Here is a 26,004-nt window from a genome sequence, read left to right as displayed (position 1 = left end):
ACTCCTCAACCAGGAAGTCAAGATTCGACTTCATCTTCAGAAGCAGTATCACAGCTTATTACAAATGATCCAATTTATCAACCAGAATAAGCAAAAACGGTTAAAGATGAAACTATTGAATTGTCTGTAAAAAGAGTCGTTTGTACACACAAATATTATTTTATCTGTAAAAATACGTCTGCACTAGTTATAATTCATTTTGAAGCATGTCAATAAGTTTTTGTTGAAAAATAAATATTTATTCCAAAGAATATCCGATGCTACTCAAAACATTTGATAAAGAAACGATTCTATGTAAATGACATGGGAAGATTCAGAATAGTTTCTCGTGAAAGCTCTGTAGCGGGTGTTGATATAACGAAATTATTTAAAGCTTTAACTGTTACTTCAAATAAAGAGCTGCACAACAGAATTCGTGACTTTTCTATCTCTGAAGAAAGAATTTGCACATTTACTGGTTTGAATGGGGGAACAGTTGATTCGGTTACGTGAAATGACAATTTCTTTAAAGAATTCGAACAATTGAATATTAATATAAGCTCTTGTCTTTTTTTATTTAGATTACGCATAAGAAATTAGAATGAGATAATCTGCTCGGTTCTTGGGCTCGAGCGCCATCAGCAAGTATCTGAATTTTCAAGGTCTATTTTGAATTCATTAGATAAGGACGTGTTGCCTTCTCATTTCAGTATGAAAGCAGCATATCGAGATGACTTGAATAGAAATCATTCAAAGATTCCCCTGAAAAAGCTGTTACAAACGGAACTTACTTGAGATACCAAAAGAGTTGCAACAACGAATATCAAAAAAATCTTATTCAGGTCATAAGAAAGTTTCTTCATATAAGCCTTTTATAATTTATAGCAATGATGGTTTTGTCATTGATGTATTAGGATCATTTGATGACAAAGGAAATGACGATAAAATTTTGCAAAGTATAGTGAATGAAAAAGGACAGTGACTTGAAGAAACTAATATGTAAAGAGAATGATGTTTTTGTGCTTGATAGAGGATTTCGTGATATGCAATTGTAATTACTAGAAAAAAAATATCTTGTCTCTTATTAAAGCAAAAAAGACAAAATCAACTATCAGCAGAAGAAGCAAATAAGTCACGCCGTATCACAATAATTCATTGGATTGTAGATGATGTGCATGGCGTTATAGCTCAAAAATATAAGTTTTTTCACCATCAATTGGATAATCGGTACCTGGTTGAAACTGGACTTTACTGTAAAATAGTGTGTTTTTCAATAAAAACATGAAAAACGACTCGTCTCAAAAGCTTCTACAGATGAAGTACTTTATTCGATTATTTTAAAAAATAGCAAAAAAATACCTTGGCCACAGAAGTCCAATCTCGAACATGGAGCTGAAAAAAGAGTTTATTTCAAAAACTGAAGTCCTCTGAAGTACTTGACATTCTTAAATTACAAGTGAGATCTAGACATATGGAAAGTACAACTTATAATTGCTATGTTCATTATAAACCTGATAAGATTGGATATGTTGGGATTGCACCTTATTACTGCGAATGTGCTAACGGCATGAGAACGATCGACTGTTGCTCTCATGTGGCTGCTGTTATCTAGTTTTTGTCACGGTTTATAAACGAGAGCATGCCGTTCCAGTTATTGAGAAAGACAATAACGAAGACTGATATAAGCTCCATGATCACAGATTATTAAACTTAAATATATTTTTTTATTGTTGTATTTTAATAAATTACCATAAATTTTTAAAATTTGAAACAAAACATTATTTACTCTTTTCTTTGCTGATATATTGAGTTTTATTCATCATTCAGAAGTAAAATGAATTATTTAACATTCTGTAATACAAATCTTACAAGCGGTATCAGAGTTTCTATTTATTTTGAAATGGTAAAAGTATAAATTCCAATATATTGTTATTTTTTGATATGCAAATATTTGTTAAAATGTGGTTGTCAATATAATAAAATGTAGAGAAATAAGAAAATGAATCTTGAAATGAATTCCCAACCTTCGATTTTCTTAGCATTACATATGAATAAGCGAAGGTAAGAAGTTCAATCGTCCAATGATATGATATTTGATGGTGCGAATGATGAATCGTGACACATTTTTGATATATTTTTTTATGTAGAATACAATGGTGCTATTGTTTTTACCGTAATATTAATCTTAGAAGGACTAGAAGCAAAAAACTGGGATTTTCAGGGTTTTTATTGAGATCACTGCACCACTTTTAAAAATCTGAAAAAATTCGCAGGAATTTTTAACAATCATTAACTTTGTAGGATTTAAAAAACCCAACAATTTGGTTTTTTTGTTTCTTTTTAGCTCAAAAATTGACTAAGATATAGTAAAAAAATCTAAAATCACAAAATTGGGCTGTATAAGGCCCCACATGGATTTAGGGATTTGAAAATATAGGAAATTTTGTATGTGATAAACAGAATGCCCTAGTTACTATTTCAAAATCGTTGGGGGCATATTTGACCAGCTAGATACTTTCTCAATGCATAAAGTACCATCAAGCATTTGATTTCGTTTACCGTGTAATTACGCTCGTGCGCGTTTAGCATTAAATTGTGGATGTTCGTCGTCGTTGAATATCTGTACCAAATATGCGTCAACGGCTAAGGTAAAGCCATCGTAGTGCAGATAAAAGGGACATGGAAAATCAGAATGCACAAGTATCTGCGCCTTTGTTAATGCCCGCTTCAATCTCTCTAAAGTTACCCATTGTTCCTCTTTCCACTTCCACAGTCGGTCCTTTCGAATAAGTTTAGTCAACGGGACTAAACTCATTTAATCTAACACTCATATTCCATTAAGCGCGCCTATCATTCTGCCATACCTAGGAAACGGCGCCATTGAGTTATATTACTTAACGCAGGATAATCTATAGGCTTCACCTTACCATTGTCCGGACGCAAGCCCTCACTATCTAACCTATAACCTAGATACGTCACCTCACTGTTCAAGAAATCAGAATTTTTTCAATTGATTTTTAACTCTACGATTACTAAACGTTTAAAAATCTTGTCTAACCTAATTCTATGGCTATTGAAATCTACGATAATTACCAGGAGATCATTTAAATACCAGAAAATTCCCGGCTCGTATTCTAGACCAAAAAGCTTATCTATAAGGCATGTAAATGTAGCCGAAGCACTGACTAAACCGAACGGAATTTGCTCGAATTCCCACAAGCCTAAACCCGGAACCGCAAGGTCCGTATATTGTAAATCTGCCAAAGTGCTACTCTCAAGTCTACTCATATACTGCTTCGCGCAACTTATCTAAAATTGTGTCTATACAAGGCTTCGGATACGCGTCTATTTTCATCACCTCGTTAATCGGTATAAAATTGAGATAAACCTATAATCGCCGTATTGTTTACGCACTATCACTGGCGCGTCGCGCCATTGACTGACGACTTGATTATTTTCGCTTACCATAGTGGCACGGTTTCTTTCTGCGTAAACGCAAATATAGGAGGCGATATCTGACTCATCGGTGTCTTTATCGAGCGCGCGTCATCTACATCAATAATGTGCTCGGTAACCTTTGTAACCATCAATGACTCACCAGGTTCCGGGACAATCCGGCGAACCATCGACATGATTGTTTCACGTTGAATCTCCACATACCGCCTTGCTATCCTTTTTTGCCAACTAATACCAATTTCTTTGGACCGCCAAACACGATTCCCGTAATTAATGTTGATATCCCATTCAGATAAAATCAAGTCATACCTAAGCATACACATTACCATCGTAATTAACCAATCAGTCTTACCACTAATTTCCATACTTAACTTTAAGTCGCCTAACGTTCGCAATTTTTCACCTGTGATACTTTGCACGAATTTGGTAAGCGGCTTCAAGCGATCCTGAAATCGTAATCCTAATTTCGGCCCTACTACCGATACCTACGCATCTAAGTCTAATAATGCTGTATAGACCTCATCGCCTATGTAAACTTTAATGAAGAACCTGTTCTTCACTACCGTGACTAGTGCGCTGTGTCAGACTCGTTTTCCGTTGGCTTGGTAGCCCTAAGTTCCACTCAGGCTCTCTCCACACTGACATGAATGATGCGTCGGTACCAACAACCGAACGACCACTCAATACAACCACGTCCACTCAACACGTCATCAGCAAACTCATCTCGATTGCGTGTAGCTGCAACCTTTATCAAAGCTTGCTCCGACGGAAGCGTAGCACTTTAGCTCGTTTTCTCACTCGTCGCAAGTTTATCTTTATTCCATAAGACGACGGCCTGTTTTGAAGCCTGCCTTTTCGCGAACGGAATACCTAAACATGAGTTTCTCGCGTTCGTGCACTGTAACGGTAACTATTCACTTTGCCATGCTTCACATTTTTCGGGTGAGCTAATCGCCGCGTACAAATTACTTAAAACAATCGCATTCCATACGTCCTCGGTTGGTAAAAAATTACGCGTTTTGGCATCTCACGTTTCGAACAAACCTTTACGCCTCTTTGTACTGAGTGGCGTTTATTTACTTGTTCGGATCCATTACTGGCCTTACTATAGAAATCTACGCTTACGCTAGACTGCGCCTGAAATTTTTCTATTGTCGAAATAAGAAACTCACCCTCAAATATACTTAACTTTAGTCATCTCATTTAAATATCCTTCTACTACCCTATCTAAAATAGGAGGCGTACAACCGGGAGGTTTTGCCGTATTTCGCACTAACCTGCAGTACCTTTAATTTTCGCGTAAAGCATTTTTTCTACCTCTACTGTCTGCTTGATCCATTTTAGGCATAAGTCGTCAAGCGGTCGACGGAGCTACTGGACATTGTGTCCTCCCACGTTTTACCGTGTTCCAGTTAAAACAAACTCTTGTAAACGACCTATCTAAATTACCTCTAAACGCGTCAACTCTTAAATCGTACTACTACGAAATCAAACTCGGGACTACGCTTGCAATCGGGGCTAACGAAGCCTGTGCGCCGTGCTGAGTAGGCGCGACTTCTTTCGCAGGTTGATTTATCGCCGACAGCTGTTGCTTCTAAGCCGCAGCCAAGGCAACTTCATTTTCCTACTTTTCACCTTTTTTACCTGCTTTTTTTATGCTTCTGTGATTTTTTTTAATGGCTCGATCGCCAAAACCTTTTCTATCAAATCGCTAAGATCCTCAATAGTCTCTACCAATTTCTGCTTACCCTAAGACTTTTTGGTCCTAATGTATGCAGATTCCGGTATCAACATCGCATCCACTGTTGGTGGTCACTGTCACCTATTCCAATCGGCTATTAGATCTTCTAACGTCATTACCACCTCTGTAAAGCCATAGAAGTCATTAAAAGTTTTAGTGTTGTGATACCACTTATATCTCAGATATAGGTTTTAAACGAGTATCATTAGTTGTTGCTTCACTGAAACTGGCAGATAAAATCGACGCAAAATCGTCTGACATACCGGACATAATCTGCGATTTTTTCGCCTTCGCCTTGCGTTCTCTGACGCAATTTGCCGTAAAGCTACTTCTGGTGAAATCGCTGGCAGAATTCGCTAGTAAAACTCTTTCTAAAAGCTTTAAGCTTTTTCCAATTATCGTGATTAACCTCATTTTTCGAACGCTCCTTGTTGCGGAATGCGGTGCCTATTGCTATTAGCATATCTCCATCAGACATGCAATAATAACGTCGGCAATTGCTCAAACCCGACAAAAAACTCAACACGTTTATATCGTTTTTGTCTGTAATATGAAAGGACTAGGTATTGAGTACACACAATCCACCTGCAGGTATACCATTAATATACTTTACTCGCGGAGAGTTGCTCTATTTGTTCGATCTCTACATTTTCATTACCACATTCTTACTTAAGAGCCACCTTTTCTAGCGTGTTGGTGCTATCTCACCCTGATCACCCGCATCTAACTCGTGAGCACGCCTGGCCAGACTATCCAACAGCAGACGAGCATGCTATCGACAATGCCTTATCATTACTGGCCACAGATTCTTCTACGCCCGGCTATTGGGCTTGATCATGCGGAGTGTCAAAATTTGTTCTCATCGACGTTGCCTGCTCTCGCTCATGCTGCAATCCAGCCGCCGATTGCACAGAAGCCATCGCAAATTCATAATCGTGAGTTATGCTTTGCGCGCTGCATACTACTGCTTCTTGCTACTCGTTATATAGTAAATCTAGTAGTCGACCCGACGCATAATCGTCGGAAAGTAGTGGTGGCCATAAATTCGGCCGCTCTTTTAAGAGCATATATTGCAAATATAGGACCCGCACTTTTCTAAATCGCCGCGCAAGCTAAGTCCGCGATAGTGTATCAATTCCAACAGAACGGCCGGTTCTGTTGAGTCGATTTTGAAACTTTTTGCATCTGTACCGCATAACAGTCTTCGCATAATTATTATGTCTCTACAAGCTAATGATAATATCACGTAAAATAAGATATCTTAAGCTGGAAAAAAATTTTTTCATGCAGACTGTAACGTGAGCTAGAAGGCAAATCATGCCACAACTACGAACTACGTAATCTGACATTTCACGAAACACGGTAAATATTTTTTTTTCTAGGCTTTGAGCCAGCGAAAGATCACCTCGCTTAAGCCTAAAGAAAGAAACCGTTGTATATCAGAAATTCACTCATTTACCATGCAACTAAGAAATAAATCGTAAAAGTAAAATTTCTTACTACCGAAATAAATAAATTTGAGCGGTACTATGTTCACATCTGGTATCAAGGCGACTCACCGCGGCACGTGCAGTTATCTGATTTATCCACTCAGAAAAGTTCACTGGCAGACAATAAAGAAAACACGAAAAATAAAGTTACTTCGCGAAATTATGAGCACGATCCTTTGACCTTAGTTTACAAATATTTTAACAAAACTATAGCGGACAATTACATCATTTTGACCATCTCTCTATTTTGTCCCGGGACGTTGACAGCTCGGACAAACCAGCTAGCCGACCTCATCACATTATTCAGTACTGAATGCTCGCACCAGGTTGGTAAATACGCGGTGACCGTGGAAATAGATTTTAAAGTTGCCCAGAAAATTGCTCTCTCTCTCTTTCTCTCTCTCTCTCTGTCGCTCTTTCTTTCTCTCGCAATAAATGAATCTCGTCAAAAGGACGGGCGAGAACGAACTTGTGACTTAGTCAATAGGAAGCGTCCTTAGTACTAATCTGCCAGCCATGACCTGCTTGCAGTCGTCGGGTCGCGCTTTCATTTCCCCTCACTTGACCTAAATTTGAAGCGGTGTGCGATACAACGCTTATCGGTCACCCGAACCTGCATAGTACGTGCCACGCTCTCTCTCTCTTTCTCTGTAACTCTCTCTCTCTCTCTCTCTCTCTCTCTCTCTCTCTCTCTCTCTCTCTCTCTCTCTCTCTCTCTCTCTCTCTCTCTCTCTCTCTCTCTCTCTCTCTCTCTCTCTCTCTCTCTCTCTCTCTCTCTCTCTCTCTCTCTCTTTTCGTTGCACTCGTTTTCAGGCCGACTCAGCCGTTCCTCGGCAATCATTGGCGCTGAAACAAAAAGGTCAATAGTTAGGCGTATTCTGATTATACCCCCAACGCTGACCAGTATGCCTTGCCGAGATCAAGGGGACAGGAAGAAAGGTGAATGAGGAGCATGCTTACTGTCAGCTCTTATTACACAATTTCATTGTCGCATCAAACAATGCCATATAATATTAAAACAATTACTTAAAGACCTCTAAACAGAAATATCGAACAACATGATAATTATGTAATATGCGAATCAAGTTTCGTTGTCTTTTTTAATTTTCAACATAGTCACTTTTTAGGCTTATATACTTTATTCAATGCTGTTCTATAGTTTATTGATGCCTTCCAAATAACAAGATTTATTTAACTCTGTAAAATAGGTTTTCGTTTTTGTAATCACCTCCTCGCTCGAGTAAAATCTTTTCCCGCCAACCATTTGTTCATATTAGGGAACAAATAATAATATGACGAAGCCATGTCTGTAAAATAGGGGGGATATGAAATGAGTTGGAACCCTATTTTCATCTGTTTTTGCGGCCATAACTGCGGTGTGAGCTGGTGTATTATCGCGATGGTAAAGGACTTTTGTGTGGACATTTTTCTTGCAACTCGGTTGTCAAACGATCCAATAATGATGAATAATATTCACCTGTAATAGTTTTACGATTTTTTAGATAGTCAATAAAGATTATTCCTTCCGAATCCCAAAATACAGTCACCATAACCTTCTAGCCGCAGAAATGATCTTTACCTTTTTCGGTGCAGATACCCTCTTGGCAACCTATTGTTTAGATTGTTCTTTAGTTTCAGGAGTATAGTTGTGTATCGATGTTTAATGTGCAGAAGCCAAGCGATGCTTAAAGTCCTACAGATTTCGCTGAAACAGCGAATGTTTAGACAACATATGAAATTCTTTTTCGTTCATTTTTTTATAACCACTCGATTTCTTTGATTTAAGCGAATGTTAAATACAAAGTAATGAACCGATCTCGCTGATTTTTGATGTGTGCTCTTACAAAATACGAGGGTGGACCGATAAGTACTTAGCCTACAAAAAAAAACGAAAATTTTGGAAAAGTGGCGTTTTATTTTCCAACATAGTCTTCTTTTAGTTCGATACACTTGGCCCAGCGATGCTCTAATTTCCTTAACCCGTCTGAAAAATACGTTTCCTCGAGGTCTGAAAAGTAGGCTTCCGTGGCAGCGATTACCTCCTCATTCGACTCAAATTTCTGCCTGGCGAGTGACTTTTTCAAGTTTCGAAACAAAAAGAAGTCGCACGGGGCTAAATCTGGAGAATACGGTGGGTGGGGCAGCAGTTCGTAGCCTAATTCGACCAATTTGGCCATGGCGACGGCGGAGGTGTGAGCCGGTGCGTTGTTATGGTGGAAGAGCACTTTTTTCTTCGCCGAATGGGGCCATGTTTTCTGCAATTCGACATCGAATCGGCCCAATATTTCGGCGTAGTACAGCCCTGTGACCGTTTTGCCTCTCTCGAGGTAGTCGATGTAGATCACGCCTTGTGAATCCCAGAAAACGGTTGCCATTACCTTTCCGGCCGATGGGGCAGTCTTCGCCTTCTTTGGAGCACTTTCGCCGGGTAAAGTCCACTGTTTCGACTGTTCCTTGGTCTCTGGTGCATACCAGTGGATCCATGTTTCGTCGACTGTCACGAAACGATGCAGAAACTCCTTCGGATTGCGCTTAAACAGCGTCAGACATTGCTCTGAAGTTGTCTCACGGTTGCGCTTGTTGTCTGGATTGAGCAAACGCGGCACCCATCGCGCCGACAGCTTTCTCATGCCCAAAATTTCATGCAGGACATGACCCACGCGGTCTTTTGAGATGCCTACGATCTTAGCTATCTCGCGCACCTTCAATCGTCGATCTGCCAATACGAGATCGTGAATTTTTGTCACGTTATCCTCCGTGGTAGCCGTTTTCGGAGCACCTGGACGTGGCTCTTCAAAAATCGACGTGCGACCACGTTGAAACTCGTTAAACCAATTTTTGACGGTCGCCATTGAAGGAGGAGTTACCGTACACAGCATCCAAGCGCTTTTTGATTTCGCTGAGCGATTTCCCTTCCAAAAACAAGAATCGAATCACCGACCGATACTGCTCTTTTTCCATTTTTCAAAAATCAACGGACACACTTGCTTTCACACGCTCTCAAAGATAAACTACAACTCCGATCCAGCTGAAATCTTGACAGTAACCATCGAGAAGGTTGTACTTTGTGATAAAATATTTCTTTTGCGAGAGTGGCGCCATCGGGCGGTAAGGCTAAGTACTTATCGGACCACCCTCGTATACTAAAAACTGAAAATAACCTCGATACGCACCAATATCGCCATTTCTCTGACTTTGCACGGACTTTTCAAACGATCCTCGTATTATTATGTCAAAAATCTATTGATTTTCGTATATTGAACTCAGAAACTGAGTGTCCTCATGTCTGTTTATAGTGTTACTTATATTTTTAATAAATAATATTTCGGCAATTATTCCCTTATGATCATGATTCTCTCTGTCCAAAATTTCTACATTAGCGTAATCAAATCTATGTGCAAGTTTATTTTTAAATGAATTGATATAGGCAAAGACTTATCAACTAATGTCTTTTCATGCTCCTTAATAAGTTTCTTAAGGCATTTTTTCATTTGTTCTATGTATATCGCTGATAATTACAATTCTAACATTTAAATTTTGAAATGAAATCGGTTTCTTCCCATTTGTTTAATAAGATCTTGTCTAATCTTACAATATTAAGTTTATCTGTCATTATCGCAACACAGAGGATGTATCATAAATAGTATCAAATAGTATAAATAGTATTATAATCGTATTATACAACTCTGATCTAATGTTACAATTTAGTAGACAAGACACTACTACTTTTGAATAAATCTCGTTTTGCACAGATCAAGCACTTATCAAACATTTATATGGGAAGAAACAGGCATGGTTTACATATTTCAATGTGTTAAATATTCATCGATATACATAGAGCAAACAAAGAAAAAAACGAAAAGATACTTTGAAAACGTATTAAGAAACATAAAAAGACACTACTTGATAAGTCTACTTATTCCAACTAATTTACAAAATAATCCTATAATTTTAATTTCGCTAATGTAGAAATATTGGACATAGAGATATCGTGATCACAAGAGAATGATTGCCGAAATGTTATTTATTAAAAATATTAGTAACACTATACAGACAGAAGGACATTCGATTTTTAAGTGACTAATATATGAGAGTCAATAGACTTTTGACACAATAATATATAACGGAACTTGTAATTTTTATTCACATAGTGCATACTTTTTGTGGTGTTCAATGTTTCCGTTTAGAGGTTTTAAGTAATTGTTTTCATATTATACGACATGATTGGATGTAACGGTAAGAATGTTTGTAATTTCGATAGAAAGGTAATGACAGTTCACATGTTGATGTTTGCTGCAGTATAATGCCAAGTACTATGGCGAGAAGATTCACTGATTAGTATGACTTGTTTGTGAGTAGACTATTGTATTTTCTTAACCTCATGTCTAATTTAAACTTGTAATTTAAATAAAAATATATAGCTACAATTCAATTAAAATAATCATATTTATTTGAAAAATTTAATATATGTTTGTCACTGAAGATCCAATGAGATCACTAATTACAGAGGCCGACAGTTTTTAGATCCAGAGACCAGACATAGTGCACCCGAAAGAATGTGACGCGTTGAATCCGAATCTAGCTTCAGAATTGATCCATTATCCTCAGTTTCTGAGATATTCTAACCTAAAAGTGCAAAAGCGACTATTTTTCGCTGTTTTTGAACTCTTTTCACGTCGGTAATTTCTTTTTTCGCTACACTTTTTTTTCTATTTCAAAAAACGATATCGCCACTTTAAAAATTCTAATTGAAAAAATTAGATAGTGCTTTTTAAAGTAAACAACTTGCCCTTTCGAATGCTCTTTTCAGTTTTTGAATAAAATGGAAATTAGCGATGTGAAAAGAGTTTAAAAACAGCGAAAAGATTTTTTTGCACTTTTAGGTTAGGATATCTCAGAAACTAGGGGTGATGGATCGATTCTGAGGCTAGATTCGAATTCAGCGCATAAAATTCCTTCGAATATACTAGGTCTGGTCTCTGGGTCTGGACTTTCGTCAAATTTTGTCGGCCTGTGTTATTGGCAAACTATCATAAATACAATAAATGTTACGTATGTAATTTATGAAGAGCTTACTTTCAAATCTTTGTATAGTTTTTTTATTTAACACCATGACTATATCAATACCTACATTTTGAGGCGACCCAATCAGTAAAGAACAATCATCGTTTCACCACTGCAAGACCTAACTAAAAGGAAATTATAACTGTCAAATCGCACAAGTTAATGTAAAAAATATCCGCGTACGAGTACAGTTCCCGTTCTCACTCATATGCTTATCGGTACAAGAGCGCGTGCGGTAGAAGGAGAGAAAGAACAAATGATTAGTTAAATTAGTTAACTAGAGTTCATTATCCGACTTTATATAAAGCAACGTATGCACATGAGCTCGAAAGAACGAAGATAAGATAAGGGGATCGCAACAAAGGAAAAGGCAAGCTCGACAGTAATCGCTAGCGGCACAAATACATCTTGCAGAGTGAGAGCGAGACCGGCAGGATGGAGGTTGAAGATCCACGGAAGCGACTAGTTACCGGCTAAATTTGGGAAGTATGATGTCCGTAACTGCGATTACGAGATGCGAAATAATGCGAGCGTAGTGTCACGATGTACAGAGACTCTCTCTCTCTCTCTCTCTCTCTCTCTCTTTCGTGCAACGACAATAAATAAGACAAATTTTCCCAGCCGGCCCTTATTTATAATGAACTTGATCTTAAAAAGAGTGAATAAATGTATAGTCTGTCAATGAAATTCTAGCTTTCAGAGTATGTGATTTTGCCATATTTTCCGTATATTCTTGTTACGAACCTGAACGTACATCAACAACAGCGCAATCGCAGATGGTTTTTGTAACTGTTTCCAGCTAACACTTTGCATTGGACAACCAGTCGCGTCACTGGGCACTGGAACTTAGTATGGCACGGCGAATGGCGATTTTGCAATAGCTGACGTTGACGATTTGAATTGCCCGTGCGAGCATACACCCGCACCTCTACGCGCTTCTGTTACAACACCTAAATAATGGATATTTTTTCTTATTATTCACTAAACATTTATTGGAATAAAAAAACCAAGGGTTTCGTTAATAATATCAAAAAATTTGTTTATTTTTCTTTATTTACCAATTCATCATTCATCATTATTGGTTTATACTTTTACATCTCCAATTTACTTGATATCTCGAATTATGTTTTATCCAAATTTATTATTATTTTCATTTTTTGCTGATAGTGATTTGGAGATTTAAGTTCAAGCTCTTTGATGCTCTGAATTATCTACTTATAACTATTCTGAAAAACAATTTCAAGCTGATTATGTTAATATTATTTATCAATATATGATGATAAGTATGAATTTGGTTAATTTTGTTTCTGAAAGTGTTATAGAAAACTATGAATCATATTGAGTATATGAAAAATACGGAAAAACAGGTATCATTGTTAGTTTTGAATTTTTAAAATACAGTGTAGAGCTTGTTTAATCAGTAAGTTAATGCCAGAATTAATTTTGTCAACATTGAACCAGCATGAGACTTTAGTATCTTCTGTCTCGAGAGTCTGAGCGCGATCGACGATCACGGCTGCGGCTGCGGGTCAAAGATCTCCTTCGTGGACTGCGTGACCGAGACCTATAAATTAGAAAAAAAAAACGTTATGTATTAATTGTAAAATTATGTTTAACAATTATTTATTTTATCTTGCTCTATTTGATAATGAATAATTAATTGTCGTAAATACAGAATTAAAATATATTTTTGTTTAAATTAATTATATATGCGTGCTAATTTATCGTCAATAAGAGCAAGTTTGTAAAAGAAAAATAGTTTCAGTTTATAATCACGTATCTGTAAAATACTTTTTAGTGAGAATAAAAACAGCTTATTTATGACTTGTGTAGACTCCAATGAATTTTGTGAGATAGTATAATCAAATCAAACCAGTTAATATATAATATTACAATATCATCATAGAAATATTTAATAAGTAAGTTGTTGAATTCAAAATTAATAAATAACCCGTTCGTATTTTTTAAAACACAATGTTCAATGATACGGTACTATGAAATTACTTTGCTTATTGTTTTAATTATTGTGATGAAAGAAGTTATCTCAAATATTTCACTTAAATTAAACATTGAGTAAGTTTGTTTCAATTATATAAAATAACTAAAAACTTATTAATAAGATGACAAATATAAAAAAAACTGTATACTAAATATTAGTTTTATTTTTGAGTGTAAACCATTTAATTTTTCAATAGCAATTTTATAAAACATTGCTTCTTCATCACTTGATCACAAATCAAATATTTTACAGATACACCAATATCAATTTCAAGATGATAAAAAATAATTTATTCTGATAAATCTAAAGAGATGTTATTTACAAAAACTATTAGCAGTTCTTCGAGCAAGAAAAGCAATTTTTATAATCAGTAATGTATTCATATATTGAAGGAGACTCTAATAATAAATTATAAATAAATTTTATGAAGTTTACTGAACGTTTTAAATATTAAATAGTTACTAAAACTGTGAAAGCACTTATTTATTTTATCAAGGGCTTAAAACAACAAATTATAAATTAAAACCTTCACAAAAACAAATCAACATCATTGTTTAATAATTTTCAAAAATAACAATCAAGTTCATGAGTAGATTTTTGAATACATACACCATACCATTCGAAAAATCGTACAAAAAATTAATTTTTATTAATTATTGCTATAAGTGAATAATAAAAGTTGAATATAACGTAGAACTCTATATATATCCATTCCTTCTTTATTTTTTTTGCCGCTAAGATTTTCTTACAATAATTAAAATAATTAAAAAATATAATTTAAAAGTGATATTTAGATTAATAATAATCACTAATTGATCACATGATAAAGCCTCCTTAAGAAAGCTTTTCATACTCAAAGAATCATAAATAATTTTCTTAAATATGACTTTATGTAAAAAATATTAGAATCATTAAGAAATTATGGAAGTATAAATAACGATTGTAATAATAACTTTCAATTCAATAAATGTAATGAAAAATTAGAAAATATTATAAATTATTCGTAAACATTAGGAATTTTCATAAATATAACAATTTAGATCGAAGAAGTATACCAAACTGTTATTGTGATGGTTGGTGATAGTGGTAGTTGGTGATACTTGGTTGGATAGGACGGTAGTTGGTGTATTTCAAATGAGTAGTGATTACATCATTTGCTCAGCCAAATTCGGAGACAAGGTGAGAAGATTTGATGTATAGCTTAAGTGTGACTTCCTAGAGTAGACGAAGAGCAGTTGTAGAAGTCGGAAGAGATGTCATTCTACGTCTGTGCCGGGACGATTCGATGAGTTCTATAGTCTCAAAATTTCATTGAAATTGCCCATGCATTTAGATTCATTTTTTTATGACCGTTAACTCGACAAATTCCAAATATTCTACTAGATATTTCAGACATAAATTATCGTGGGAATTTTCCGTTGTTTATCCCCTCATTGTTACTGCATTAGATGATGATGATGACGTGTTCAATGATGACTGGTAGTTGATTTTCATTCTTATGTCATGGTGGTGGTGGTCGTAGTAGTAGTAGTAGTAGGTAGTAGTAGTAGGTAGTAGTAGTAGTAGTAGGTAGTAGTAGTAGTAGTAGTAGTAGTAGTAGTAGTAGTAGTAGTAGTAGTAGTAGTAGTAGTAGTAGTAGTAGTAGTAGTAGTAGTAGTAGTAGTAGTAGTAGTAGTAGTAGTAGTAGTAGTAGTAGTAGTAGTAGTAGTAGTAGTAGTAGTAGTAGTAGTAGTAGTAGTAGTAGTAGTAGTAGTAGTAGTAGTAGTAGTAGTAGTAGTAGTAGTAGTAGTAGTAGTAGTAATAGTAGTAGTAGTAGTAGTAGTAATAGTAAAAATAGTATGTTGAACGAGTATGTCGATAATAAGCACATGTTATAGTAGTATCAAAAGTAACGACGGGGAGAAGCGTAGACCTATAATTTGACGCTCGTACAATCTGCAAACCTCAGTTTTACGAATAAAATAACAAATCATGAAAAAGTATTCTAATAATAGTAAACAAGCAGATAATTTGAAAAATGTCCAAATACTTTCTTTAAATTTCCAAATAATAAGAAATATTTATTTCATGTTTAACGTAATCATACAACGAATGGTTTTCCTGTTGTCCAAGGTATGTTTGCAATGCAAAAATTCAAAGAGAGAAGATAGAAGAATAGCTAAGGAACAGGTCTCCCATCCAGATTACTTCCTAAGGGCGATTACATTTAAGAAAAATTTTTAATTAATAAGTAGAGTAAAACTACGGTTAGTAATATTCACAGTGGTAAGCGGCAGTGAAGACTGGACTATAAAAGCTGCGCTATGAATGTTTAGTGGATTTCCGATCTATCCTCTTTTTTACATAATCGACTTAATACTCGTAATACAAGCAAGCTAAAATATCTACCACGTTGAATTCCAAAACGTACTGCCGCCGTTTATTTCTAAATCGTAAGAATTGATTTTTTAGGGAAACTATTCATTCTTTCAAAGAAGTCTTGGTACAATATCACAGGAAGAAAAACAGAGAATTTTAATGAAAATATTGTTAATTCAAAAGTTACCTTGAAACACTGTAAAAATTGATGGAAAACTTAAAATATCTTAAGGTTTTCTATAATAATTAGTGATTCATGTTTGTATAAAAATATGCTATTGAAGAAACTATCATAATTTTTTTGTACTTGACATACAATAGCAGTTTGATATGCAATTAAGAGCGATGGCGTTAAAAAACAGGAAGAATATAGGTTTACTTATCAGTATTATTTCAGCTCTAAATACAAAAATAACTCCTTAATCATTGTTCAACTGATATTTCTGAAGAAAGAATATGCCATTGATATAGACTATATTGATAATATAATTATAAATGATTACATTGCCAGCTTTGACACTCTTGCAGACCTCAACAACCTTAAGATTATATTCTAAATATCTGATAATGGAGCGAAGGCGATATTAAGTAATTACAACTTAGTAAAATAACCATCAAACAAAGAAATTCTAAATTAGATAATAACCAAGTCAAAGGTGAGAGATCAAGCTATTTATAGAATACGCAGGGATACGTAGATAATAACGTTAAAATATTTCTTTTATCTCTAGTTTTATTTACTATCTGTCTATCTATATTTTCATCAATAATAATTTCTTTAAGTTCTTTTATTGCACGATTATACTTTGTCTTATCAGTTTGTTCTCTATTTTGTTGCCGTATTTTCCTTAGTTTTTTTCATTTTAATTTGTCTTTTAGAGATAAATATATTAGCTTTTTTATTTTTTGAAAGTTTGGGAATCGCAATATTAGCTTTGTGAATGTTATTGTTTAGATATTCTATGGCAGTATCTATGTCTTGTCGAGTTTCAGGCGGTATTCTATATGTGAAATCATCATTTAGTACTGCTCTGCAGGTACTCTAGTTTGTTTTTTTATTATAAAGAGAACTATTCAATGTTTGAATTTTAATTATCGAATCATAGCTTATAATAATTAGAGAGTGATCTGAGGTTAGTTCGAAACACGATTGGGCTATTAGATGTTTAAGACATAGTTCTTTAATTATTGCATAATTTATTAAATTAAGTAGTTTAGTGGTATCGGACAATCAACATGTAGGTTTGCCGATGATATTGGTGTAAGGTTTCCTGTTTGTATAACTGAATAAAGATATGCTCTTTTTGGATTTGAAGTTATTGAACGTAATCCTCATATGGATGTTTTGCATTGTAGTCACCTCCCGTGAAGAAACGATTTTCTAGGATTTTTTGTATTGTTATTAGGTTATAGCATGCCTGGAGTGCAATATATGGCACAGAATAACAATGGGCCTATTTTATCTTCAATTACAATCTTTGTTACTTGTATATGGTCATATTTTGAATGCTTCAGCTTCATGGTGTTTGATACTATTTTTAATTATTATTGCAATCTCTCCGTGTGCTTTACCATCAGAATAATTAGTGTTATAAATTGTGTACTGTGGAATTTTTATATAGTTTTTGTGTGTGAAATGAGTTTCAGATATCAGAATTACATCGATATCATTGACTGTAAAATATAAAATAGATATGATGTTAATATCATTTAATATAAGGAATAGCTTCGATTTAAGGCTCCTTTGCGCTATACCATTAGTGTTCCAAATTGCTATATTTACTCTAGTTTTCTTATTTATTAGTGAGGTAAGCTGATTGAGCATTGGGTCTATTCTTTGCATCAGATGAGTCATTATATTCTTCAAATGACTGTTGTTATTGACTACTATCGATTGAGCCTCAGTTTATTTGAGTTCTGTTGTAACTTTGTAAACAACCATTTGTTACCTGTGCATACATAATGCTTGGGCTAACGGTATTTTCCATATTTATCTGTTTTGATCTTAATCATGGAAATAGTTTTTGTTGCAAATTTTTGTTGCGCCTCTTCCTTTATGACTGGCTACATGATTTTTGCCGCAGTTTACACATTTGACATCTTGTATTTTGGTTTGTATTGGACAGTCTGAAGTGAAATGATTTTTTGCATATTATACACAAACAGGCAACCTATGACAATAGTTTTTCGTATGACCGCATTCTTTAAAACACATGCATTGAAGAATGTCTCTTTTTTATACAAAGGTTCGAATTTAATGATTTGGTTCATTAATTTATTAATACCATATATTTCCTTGTTATTACCATTTGTTTTTAGTTCGATGCAAAAAAATAGGTAACAGCTGTTTTATTATTCTACGTATAATATTTGAAATTTGAATTACGCTATGGTTATACGATTCCATTTCTCTTTTAAGTTACTTGGGCGTATGTGTTGTTGAATCTGACTCTATATTTGGGACATTTCACGCCAATTTTACCCCAAAAATTTAGATGACCTAAGAAAATAAACGACGTATAAAAATTTAGCTTGTTCTAAAATCTTTCGAATGTGATGTAGCTAAAATCGTGATTTCGCAATGATCGATCATTTTTGGCGCAAAATTAAAAAATTTTAAGTTCAAATTTGATTGTTCGAGTACAAAAAGATACACTTCTCTAACAAAAATATATTTTGTATATTTTCACTCAAATTACACCCCTACATTTTTTTCACATTTTCAGAAGTGATGGAACATATCTAAAAAAAAATAAAAACCACCAACGGACTATTTTTTCAACAATTTCAGGTTCTAACGCTTTTCTGGTTAATCCTATGATAAAGCAACGAGGGCGGGTCAATGAGTTCTTAGAAAAAGATAGAAAAACAATATTTTTTTTGGTAGATTTTTTTATTTTGTAACATACCCCTTTTTTAGCTCGACACACTGTTGCAAGCGCCCTTCAAGTTTTTTAAGCCATCAGAAAAAATAATTTTGGAAGTTCTTCAAAATAGCCATTTGTTTGCGTTACGACCGCCTCGTTTGAGATGAATCGTTGTCCAGTAAGCCATTTTTTTAGGTTTGGGAATAAAAAAAGTCACTAGGGGCCAAATCTGATGAATACGATGGATGATCTACTAATTCGAACTTCAATTTCTTAATTTTAGCCATTGAAACTAAACAAGTGTGCACTCAGGCATTGTCTTGTTGAAACAGAAATTTTTTTTGTTCAAATGAGGACGTTTTTCATTTATTTTCTCGCTTAACCGGTCCAACAACGACGCATATTACTCTGCGGTGATTGTTTGTCCTTTTTCTAAATAGCCGACGAAGATAATTCCACGTACATCCCAAAAAACAGTGGCCATAACCTTGCCGGCCGATTTCACTGTCTTTGCCATCTTATGAGCTGGTTGACCGTTCACAATCCACTGTTTTTACTGTTCCTTCGTCTCAGGAGTATAGTGGTGTATCCACGTTTTGTCTACAGTTATGAATCGATACAAAAAGTCGTCCGAATTACGGTGGTTGCGTGCTAAGAAGCCACCACTTGACACCGCTCGAATCTTACTTTTTTCCATTGTTAACAAGAAATAAAAATTGTTCCCTTTGATCGAAGATAAAAACGAAACTACTCGATGGATCTGGCTAAAACTTCGGAGGTACTCTATTTAATAGTGAAACTTGCTGGTACAATATAAGTTAGGATGCTTTGAGCGCCATCTCTTCAATTTTCTAAGGACTATTGACCCACCCTAGTAATAACACCATTGCGTTCTATTTGCAATAACATGTATTATACTTCTATCATTAGTACCACTTTATCATGAGAAATTGATAATTGAATTCCCAATCTCCATGTCACATTCCGGAAGTCGAAGGTTGAAAATTTAGTCTTTGATTTCTCATGATATAATGGTGCTAATGATAAAAGTATAATATGTTTTCCATGTATTTTTATCATTAGCACTATTACATTATGAGAAATCGAAGATTGGATTTTCAATCTTCATGTACCACATTCAGGAAATAAAAGACATAAGGTATATTCTTCCAATTCATTAGGATTTGTTTAATTAATATTTGACGTTATTGATTGATTTTTTACTACCAGAATACTCCAAAATCTATAACATTTTTCCAGGTAGTACTATGAAGGAAGAAAATATTTTGTTAAGAAACCTCTTAGTCCTTCCATGCTTTTTTTCTGTCGTAGTAAATTACTTAAAAATTCTGGAATTTTATATTCGTCCACTTGCAAAGTGATTATAGAATTAATATTGCATTATTGGGTTGTGCTTGCAGACTGGCATGTGTAGCTTTGAGTTTCAGAATAGCTTTTACGTTGTCACAAACGCCTTTGTCATATATGGTTGGATATAAATACCTATTGCCTTAAGACCAATATTCTTTATGAAGAATTAAATTGCACAGTTGATGGTTGTTCTTGTAATGATGTTTAGTGCCATTACTTACATACATGATTTTTTTCAAATTTGAGCATAGTTTCTTGATCCCAGAAATTGGATGATCTTTTGCACGATCCCAGGAATTGGATAGAACATTTGCATGACATAAACTGTGGCAATGTCATGTGTTGTGTAATTAGATAAGAGTACAAAGCTCTTGTAGCAAGTCTCCCCTTCATTATTCTTGTAGTAATATATCACTGCATATACCGTACATTGACTATTATTATAGTGAAATGCTTCAGCTATATCGCGAGCTATAAAAGCGCACAATTTTCTGAAAAATCAGTGTAAATTATCACGGAACCTGGTACTAAGTTATTTCATAAATTTGTAATAAATTCTGACTGAGATTTTGAAATAAAATTGTAAGTGAGCAACATATGTAAATGAGTACAAAACTCATCAGAAAAGTCGTTAGATAAGAATCATTCTTTTTTAGAGTAGATATATCTATGGATTCCCAAGTACTTTAAATGACTTTTGATATATAATTCTCTTTAAACATGTTTTTAAGATAATCACCAAGAATGTCTTTTTCTCGACACAGTTCACATTGCGAAGCTAACGTATTGGTGATGGATTATCACACACGAAGAATCTAAAACAATGTTTATAATATTGAATAGAATTGTCACAGTTTTTAATAAATCTAGCCAAATTGCTTCTGTCAAAGATAATCTTGCAGTTTTGATGTTTCGTGAAAACACGAATTCTGTGTATACTACTAGCTCTAGTGAAAATGCACTATTGCGGTTGAAGCTTTGAAAATTTTAATAAGCCGATTGATATCTGTAGGTTGAGCTCTTTAAATCGAACATGCAGGTATTTTATGTCATACAGAATCAAGCGCTTTAGTTTTTTTTCTCTTTACTTCATGAACTTTCATAGTTAAAACGTATTTTTGTTTGGCATAAACCCACTGTTCTCATCCATAGCACTAGATGTCGACATAACTACTTCTGTTTTTATAAGTTTTATAGCTTTCTTCATAAAATATTTCAAGGTATTAAATTTTTTAGAAGTTTGTGTAAGACTCTAGATGATCCATCATGATCCGTAATGGATCATTCTATAATAAACTAGAGAACTTCTGCTTTAGTTTATATAGCATTTGCTCGCGTTCTCTTTCTCTAGATGAAGAAGACTTATTGCTAGGCTCTAGGATTTCATATTCATTATTCACTTTTGATTATTCTGTTTGAGAATCAATGTTGGAGTTTAATAGAGGTAAGTAGGGTAAAGTGGAAAATAAGATAGAGTTGGAAATGTCACTTTCCGGGCAAACTATCAAAGTATATTTATAATGCGCTACTGACATGTATTTGTAATGACCATAAGTAAATTTTTATAGTATACTGACGTGTACAGACGTATTTTTCTGCTCTTTAGAATTTTTTAAAGTTTTTATAAATTTTTCCACTTTATCCCACTTACCTTTACTTCAGGATTTGAACTGACATCGATTGCCTCAAACTTAAGGTTTCTGCAACTACAGCATACTTTCATGCCAGTTTTTTATATTGGAATTGATTTTAACTTTTTCGAAACTGGTTGGAGATTTTTATCCATATGAGATGAGATATTGAATGGATTAATACATTTATCTGAATGAAACTTATTTTCTTGAGATTCCATGGTATTTTGCGACAGTCGCGGTTTTCTACAAATAATATACTTAAGAACAAAACTAATGTGAATATATGAGAACAACTTCCAGCAAGAGTAGTCATGAAAACGACTGATCGAATTAAAAGAACAACGTCTATCAAGAGTAGTCGTGAAAAGGACTAATTAAAATTTGAAGATGGTAGACCATTTTTGGCCTAAAATTCAAAATTTACAGCCGTTTAAAAATTTCAAAATTCGATTTTCCAATTACAAAAAGAAACAATTCTCTGCAAAAATATATTTTGTTTATTTTTACTAAAAATACATGCCTAAATTCTTCTCACATTTTAAAAAGTGGTGAAATGTATTAAAAAAAAATAAAAACTACCAAGAAATCCACTTATACAACTATTTTAGGTTTTAACGATTTTCAGGTTAATTCAATAAGAAAAACGATAACACCGTTGTATTCTACATGAAAAAATACATGGAAAATATACGTTATACTTTTATCATTAGAACCACTATATCATGAGAAATCAGAGACTATATTTTCAACCTCCGACTTTCCGAATGTGCTATGGAGATTAGGAATTCAATTATCAATTTCTCATGATATAGTTGTGCTAATGATAGAAGTATAATGCATGTTATTGCAAGTAGAATACAAAGGTGTTATTAGCTTTAGCGTAGGATTAACCAGAAAAGCGTCAGAACTTGAAAATGTTGAAAAAGTGGGTTGTTGATGGATTTCACTATTTTTTAGGTATTTTTTTTTTTCACTTTTAAAAATGTGAAAAAGTAGGCGCGTATTTTGTGTGAAAATATATAAAATATATTTTTTCTATAGAAATGTATCTTTTTGTACTCGAAAAATCGAATTTGAATCTAAATTTTTTTAACTTTGCGCCAAAAATGGTCGATCATTGCGAAATCACGATTTTCGCCACATCACATTCGAAAAGTTATAGAACAAGCTAAATTTTCAGATGTCATTTATTTTCGTAGGTCATCTTAATTTTTTGTTTAGAAGGGGGGAGATGAAATTGATGTGGAACGTTCTATTTATATTTAATTTTGAAGCTAGCACTTTTTCTTTTCATTTTGGAAATAATTTTTGCGATAACTGCTTGCGAATTAGATATCCATTTATAATTTTAAACGTGGTCATCACTATAATTAGTGAACATTATATCGTTAATTGTTTTTCTTATTGGACAATTTTTAGTTGTGTGTTGTTTTTCATATTTCACGTAAATCGTACTATTGTTCTTTATTTGTGATTTTTATTACAGTAATTTTTCGTATGTCTTTATTCTTGTTAGATATAACATCATTGAGGAATGTCTCTTTTGGCATTCGGTGGTTCACATTTAATAACAGTATTACTAATTTGTTCACTTTGTATATGTCTTGGCTGTTGTAATTGTTTTCTATTTCTATGGTAAACAGTAGTAGTGGTATCTTCTTCACACGATACCGAATATTATGGATACTTTTTACCTTGTCTCCGTGTTCCTCTATGCTAGTTTTTACGTTATTACTGTCAATTGAGGACTGAATATTTCTCAAAATTACTTTAAATTCCTTATTTTCTCTACAAAAAATTGCGTGTTATTTACTTTTAATGCACTAACTATCGGTAAATATTTTTCTGTCGTTGTAGGTTGAATTTTTATTTTATTTCGCCGTAGCATTTAATATATCGCAATCTTTGCATTCCTTAAATTTTTTTACGGGCAAATATTTTATATGTTGTAAATAAAGATTAATGGAGATTTATGTTACTTGTCCACTTCACTTTTCATTGTATTCAATTTTTTATTTTCATTATTCGGTATAACCTCACATTTGTTGGTAAATAGATTTAGACAGTAATTCGATAATTGGGCTTGACATTCTTTGTTTCGTATTTGTTTTTCTGGGCTCGTTCGCTGACGTTTAACGTTTACTGTTTTCCACTTTTCGTTGTTATTTTGGGGAGATGAAGTGGGTATATTGTTTCCAAACTGAGTGGCTATTTGAGCCGATTCTCCGATTTTTGCATAATGTTGTTGGATAATTTAAAAGAAACTATCTCTCTCACTTGATTGACTATTCACATTTTGAAGTAGAACGCAATGTAAACACATTTACTTTCCTCGAATATCAAACATTGACTAGCGATTCTTATAAGTAAAATTAAAAGTTTTATAATCTCCAATGTTTCCCTATCAACCCTCTCAATCTACTAGCCAAAAATCGAAAGATAGAATAAATTTCTCTGTACCTAATCCCAGTTATATAAAAGTAGGCATAAATTAAGCCAGAATATTATACAGGTCGTTATCCAGATGACAGGATTAAGTCAAAGGAATTAAAAAAAGGATAACAACTAGTTCCATGATCAACTCAACTTAACTACATCAATACTACAGACAAAATTTAATAAGGCATATTGGGATCATGATGGCTTAATGGGTAAGAGCCCAGGCTTCTGTGTAAAAGGTCATGGATTCGAGCCCCAGGCACGTGAAGAGTTTCTAAAATGAAATTTTCATATGTTGGTTATCATGATTCCGATAGTTCGGATTCTACTTTAAACTGTAGGCCATGGAGATTACATACAGGAGACGAAGCGGCCTATCCGTGCCTGTCTTAAAGTTTAGGAGCTCCAAATCCCCCAAGGTGCCTTAGAAGGTTACCGCCATCTAGTGGTAATAGCCGGCACGTCGAGTTATTGACGCGCGCTAACGCATGGTAACTGGTCGGCGTTATCGCTGGTATAGTAGTACCCGCAAGAGATTGAAACACATCCCATAGCAGTGGAAAATTTATTTTACTGAGAGGGATGAAAATATCGACTTGTTGACAAGATTTGATTTATTTTTACGTATACACAAACAATTTATTTATAAAAAATTTCATAAAAAATGCCTTTAAGAAGTTAATTTTGAGCGAAAAAATCTAAAAAAATATGTGATATACTAATAAATATCTCAGTTAACGTATTTCTGAATTTTTTCTAATTAGAATTTTTCAAGATGATAGCCATTCTTCGAATCTTTTACAACATATCAGTACAAAATTAGGATCTTTTTCCGAAATAATAGCATACTTTAATAGTTTTTTGAAAAATGAGATACATGTTTTTTATCTGCAGATTATCGATTCCAGGGTAAGTAACAGCCCTTCAAAGTTACCAGTGTCAAGTGATAGTTATTTTAAATGGAAAAACTATTCTTTTTAACCGAGCTGGCTTGAAAATCCCTATTACGGATAATGCTGGGATAGGTAAATTAGTACACAAAATTGGATCTATTTTCAAGCATAAACAAAAAATTAATTTATAAAAAAATTTTATAAAAAAAATAAGTTTAAAAAGTTAATTTTGAAAAAAATATGAAAAAAAATGTTACTTAAACATATATATCAAATTTTTAGATGACGTGTATTTGCATTAAAAAAAATTTTGTTTACGGATATCTACTCCTCGTATATTTGATCACGTATCAGTAAAAGATTGGGATATTTTTTGAAATAATAGCGTACTTCAGCAGTATTTGTTTATATTAACATATCGAAAACGATCCGCATAATTTGTCAATTTTACACGTGTGTTAGTGGGATGAAAAAACTCCAGTTTACAGCAAAATTCAAGAGAAGAATATTCAAAAAAATTCTTAAATGCTATATTACGTAAAATCGCCACAGAACACATGATTATCAATAAGAACTTGTATTTTAATAAAGACTATTGAAGGGTATTACTGAATATTATTGAATATTATTTATAATAATAAATATAATTATAATAATATTCGTAAATGTACGTATTATTAAACTAATTTAACCCTTTAACTGGCAATGTATCA

The 26,004-nt window shown here is 33.9% G+C and overlaps 1 protein-coding gene across 4 annotated transcripts in view; it reads right to left on the bottom strand.

Moving 5' to 3' along the window:
* Window positions 1-12,771: 12,771 nt before the first annotated feature.
* Window positions 12,772-26,004, bottom strand: part of LOC131675578 (RNA-binding protein 1-like) — a 304,658-nt gene continuing 291,425 nt past the window's right edge. For all 4 annotated transcript variants that reach the window (XM_058954608.1, XM_058954609.1, XM_058954611.1 and 1 more), the window contains exon 4: window positions 12,772-13,294. In XM_058954608.1, coding sequence (XP_058810591.1) covers window positions 13,201-13,294 — 94 coding nt within the window. In that variant the 3' untranslated portion in view covers window positions 12,772-13,200. The remainder of the gene's footprint in view (window positions 13,295-26,004) is intronic.

Source organism: Phymastichus coffea, unplaced genomic scaffold, assembly GCF_024137745.1.
Source record: "Phymastichus coffea isolate CEN01 unplaced genomic scaffold, Cenicafe_Pcof_1.1 PCOF00026, whole genome shotgun sequence".
NCBI lineage: Eukaryota > Metazoa > Arthropoda > Insecta > Hymenoptera > Eulophidae > Phymastichus > Phymastichus coffea.
Note: the sequence above shows the minus strand (reverse complement) of the source record. Positions and strands in the feature narration are given on the sequence as shown.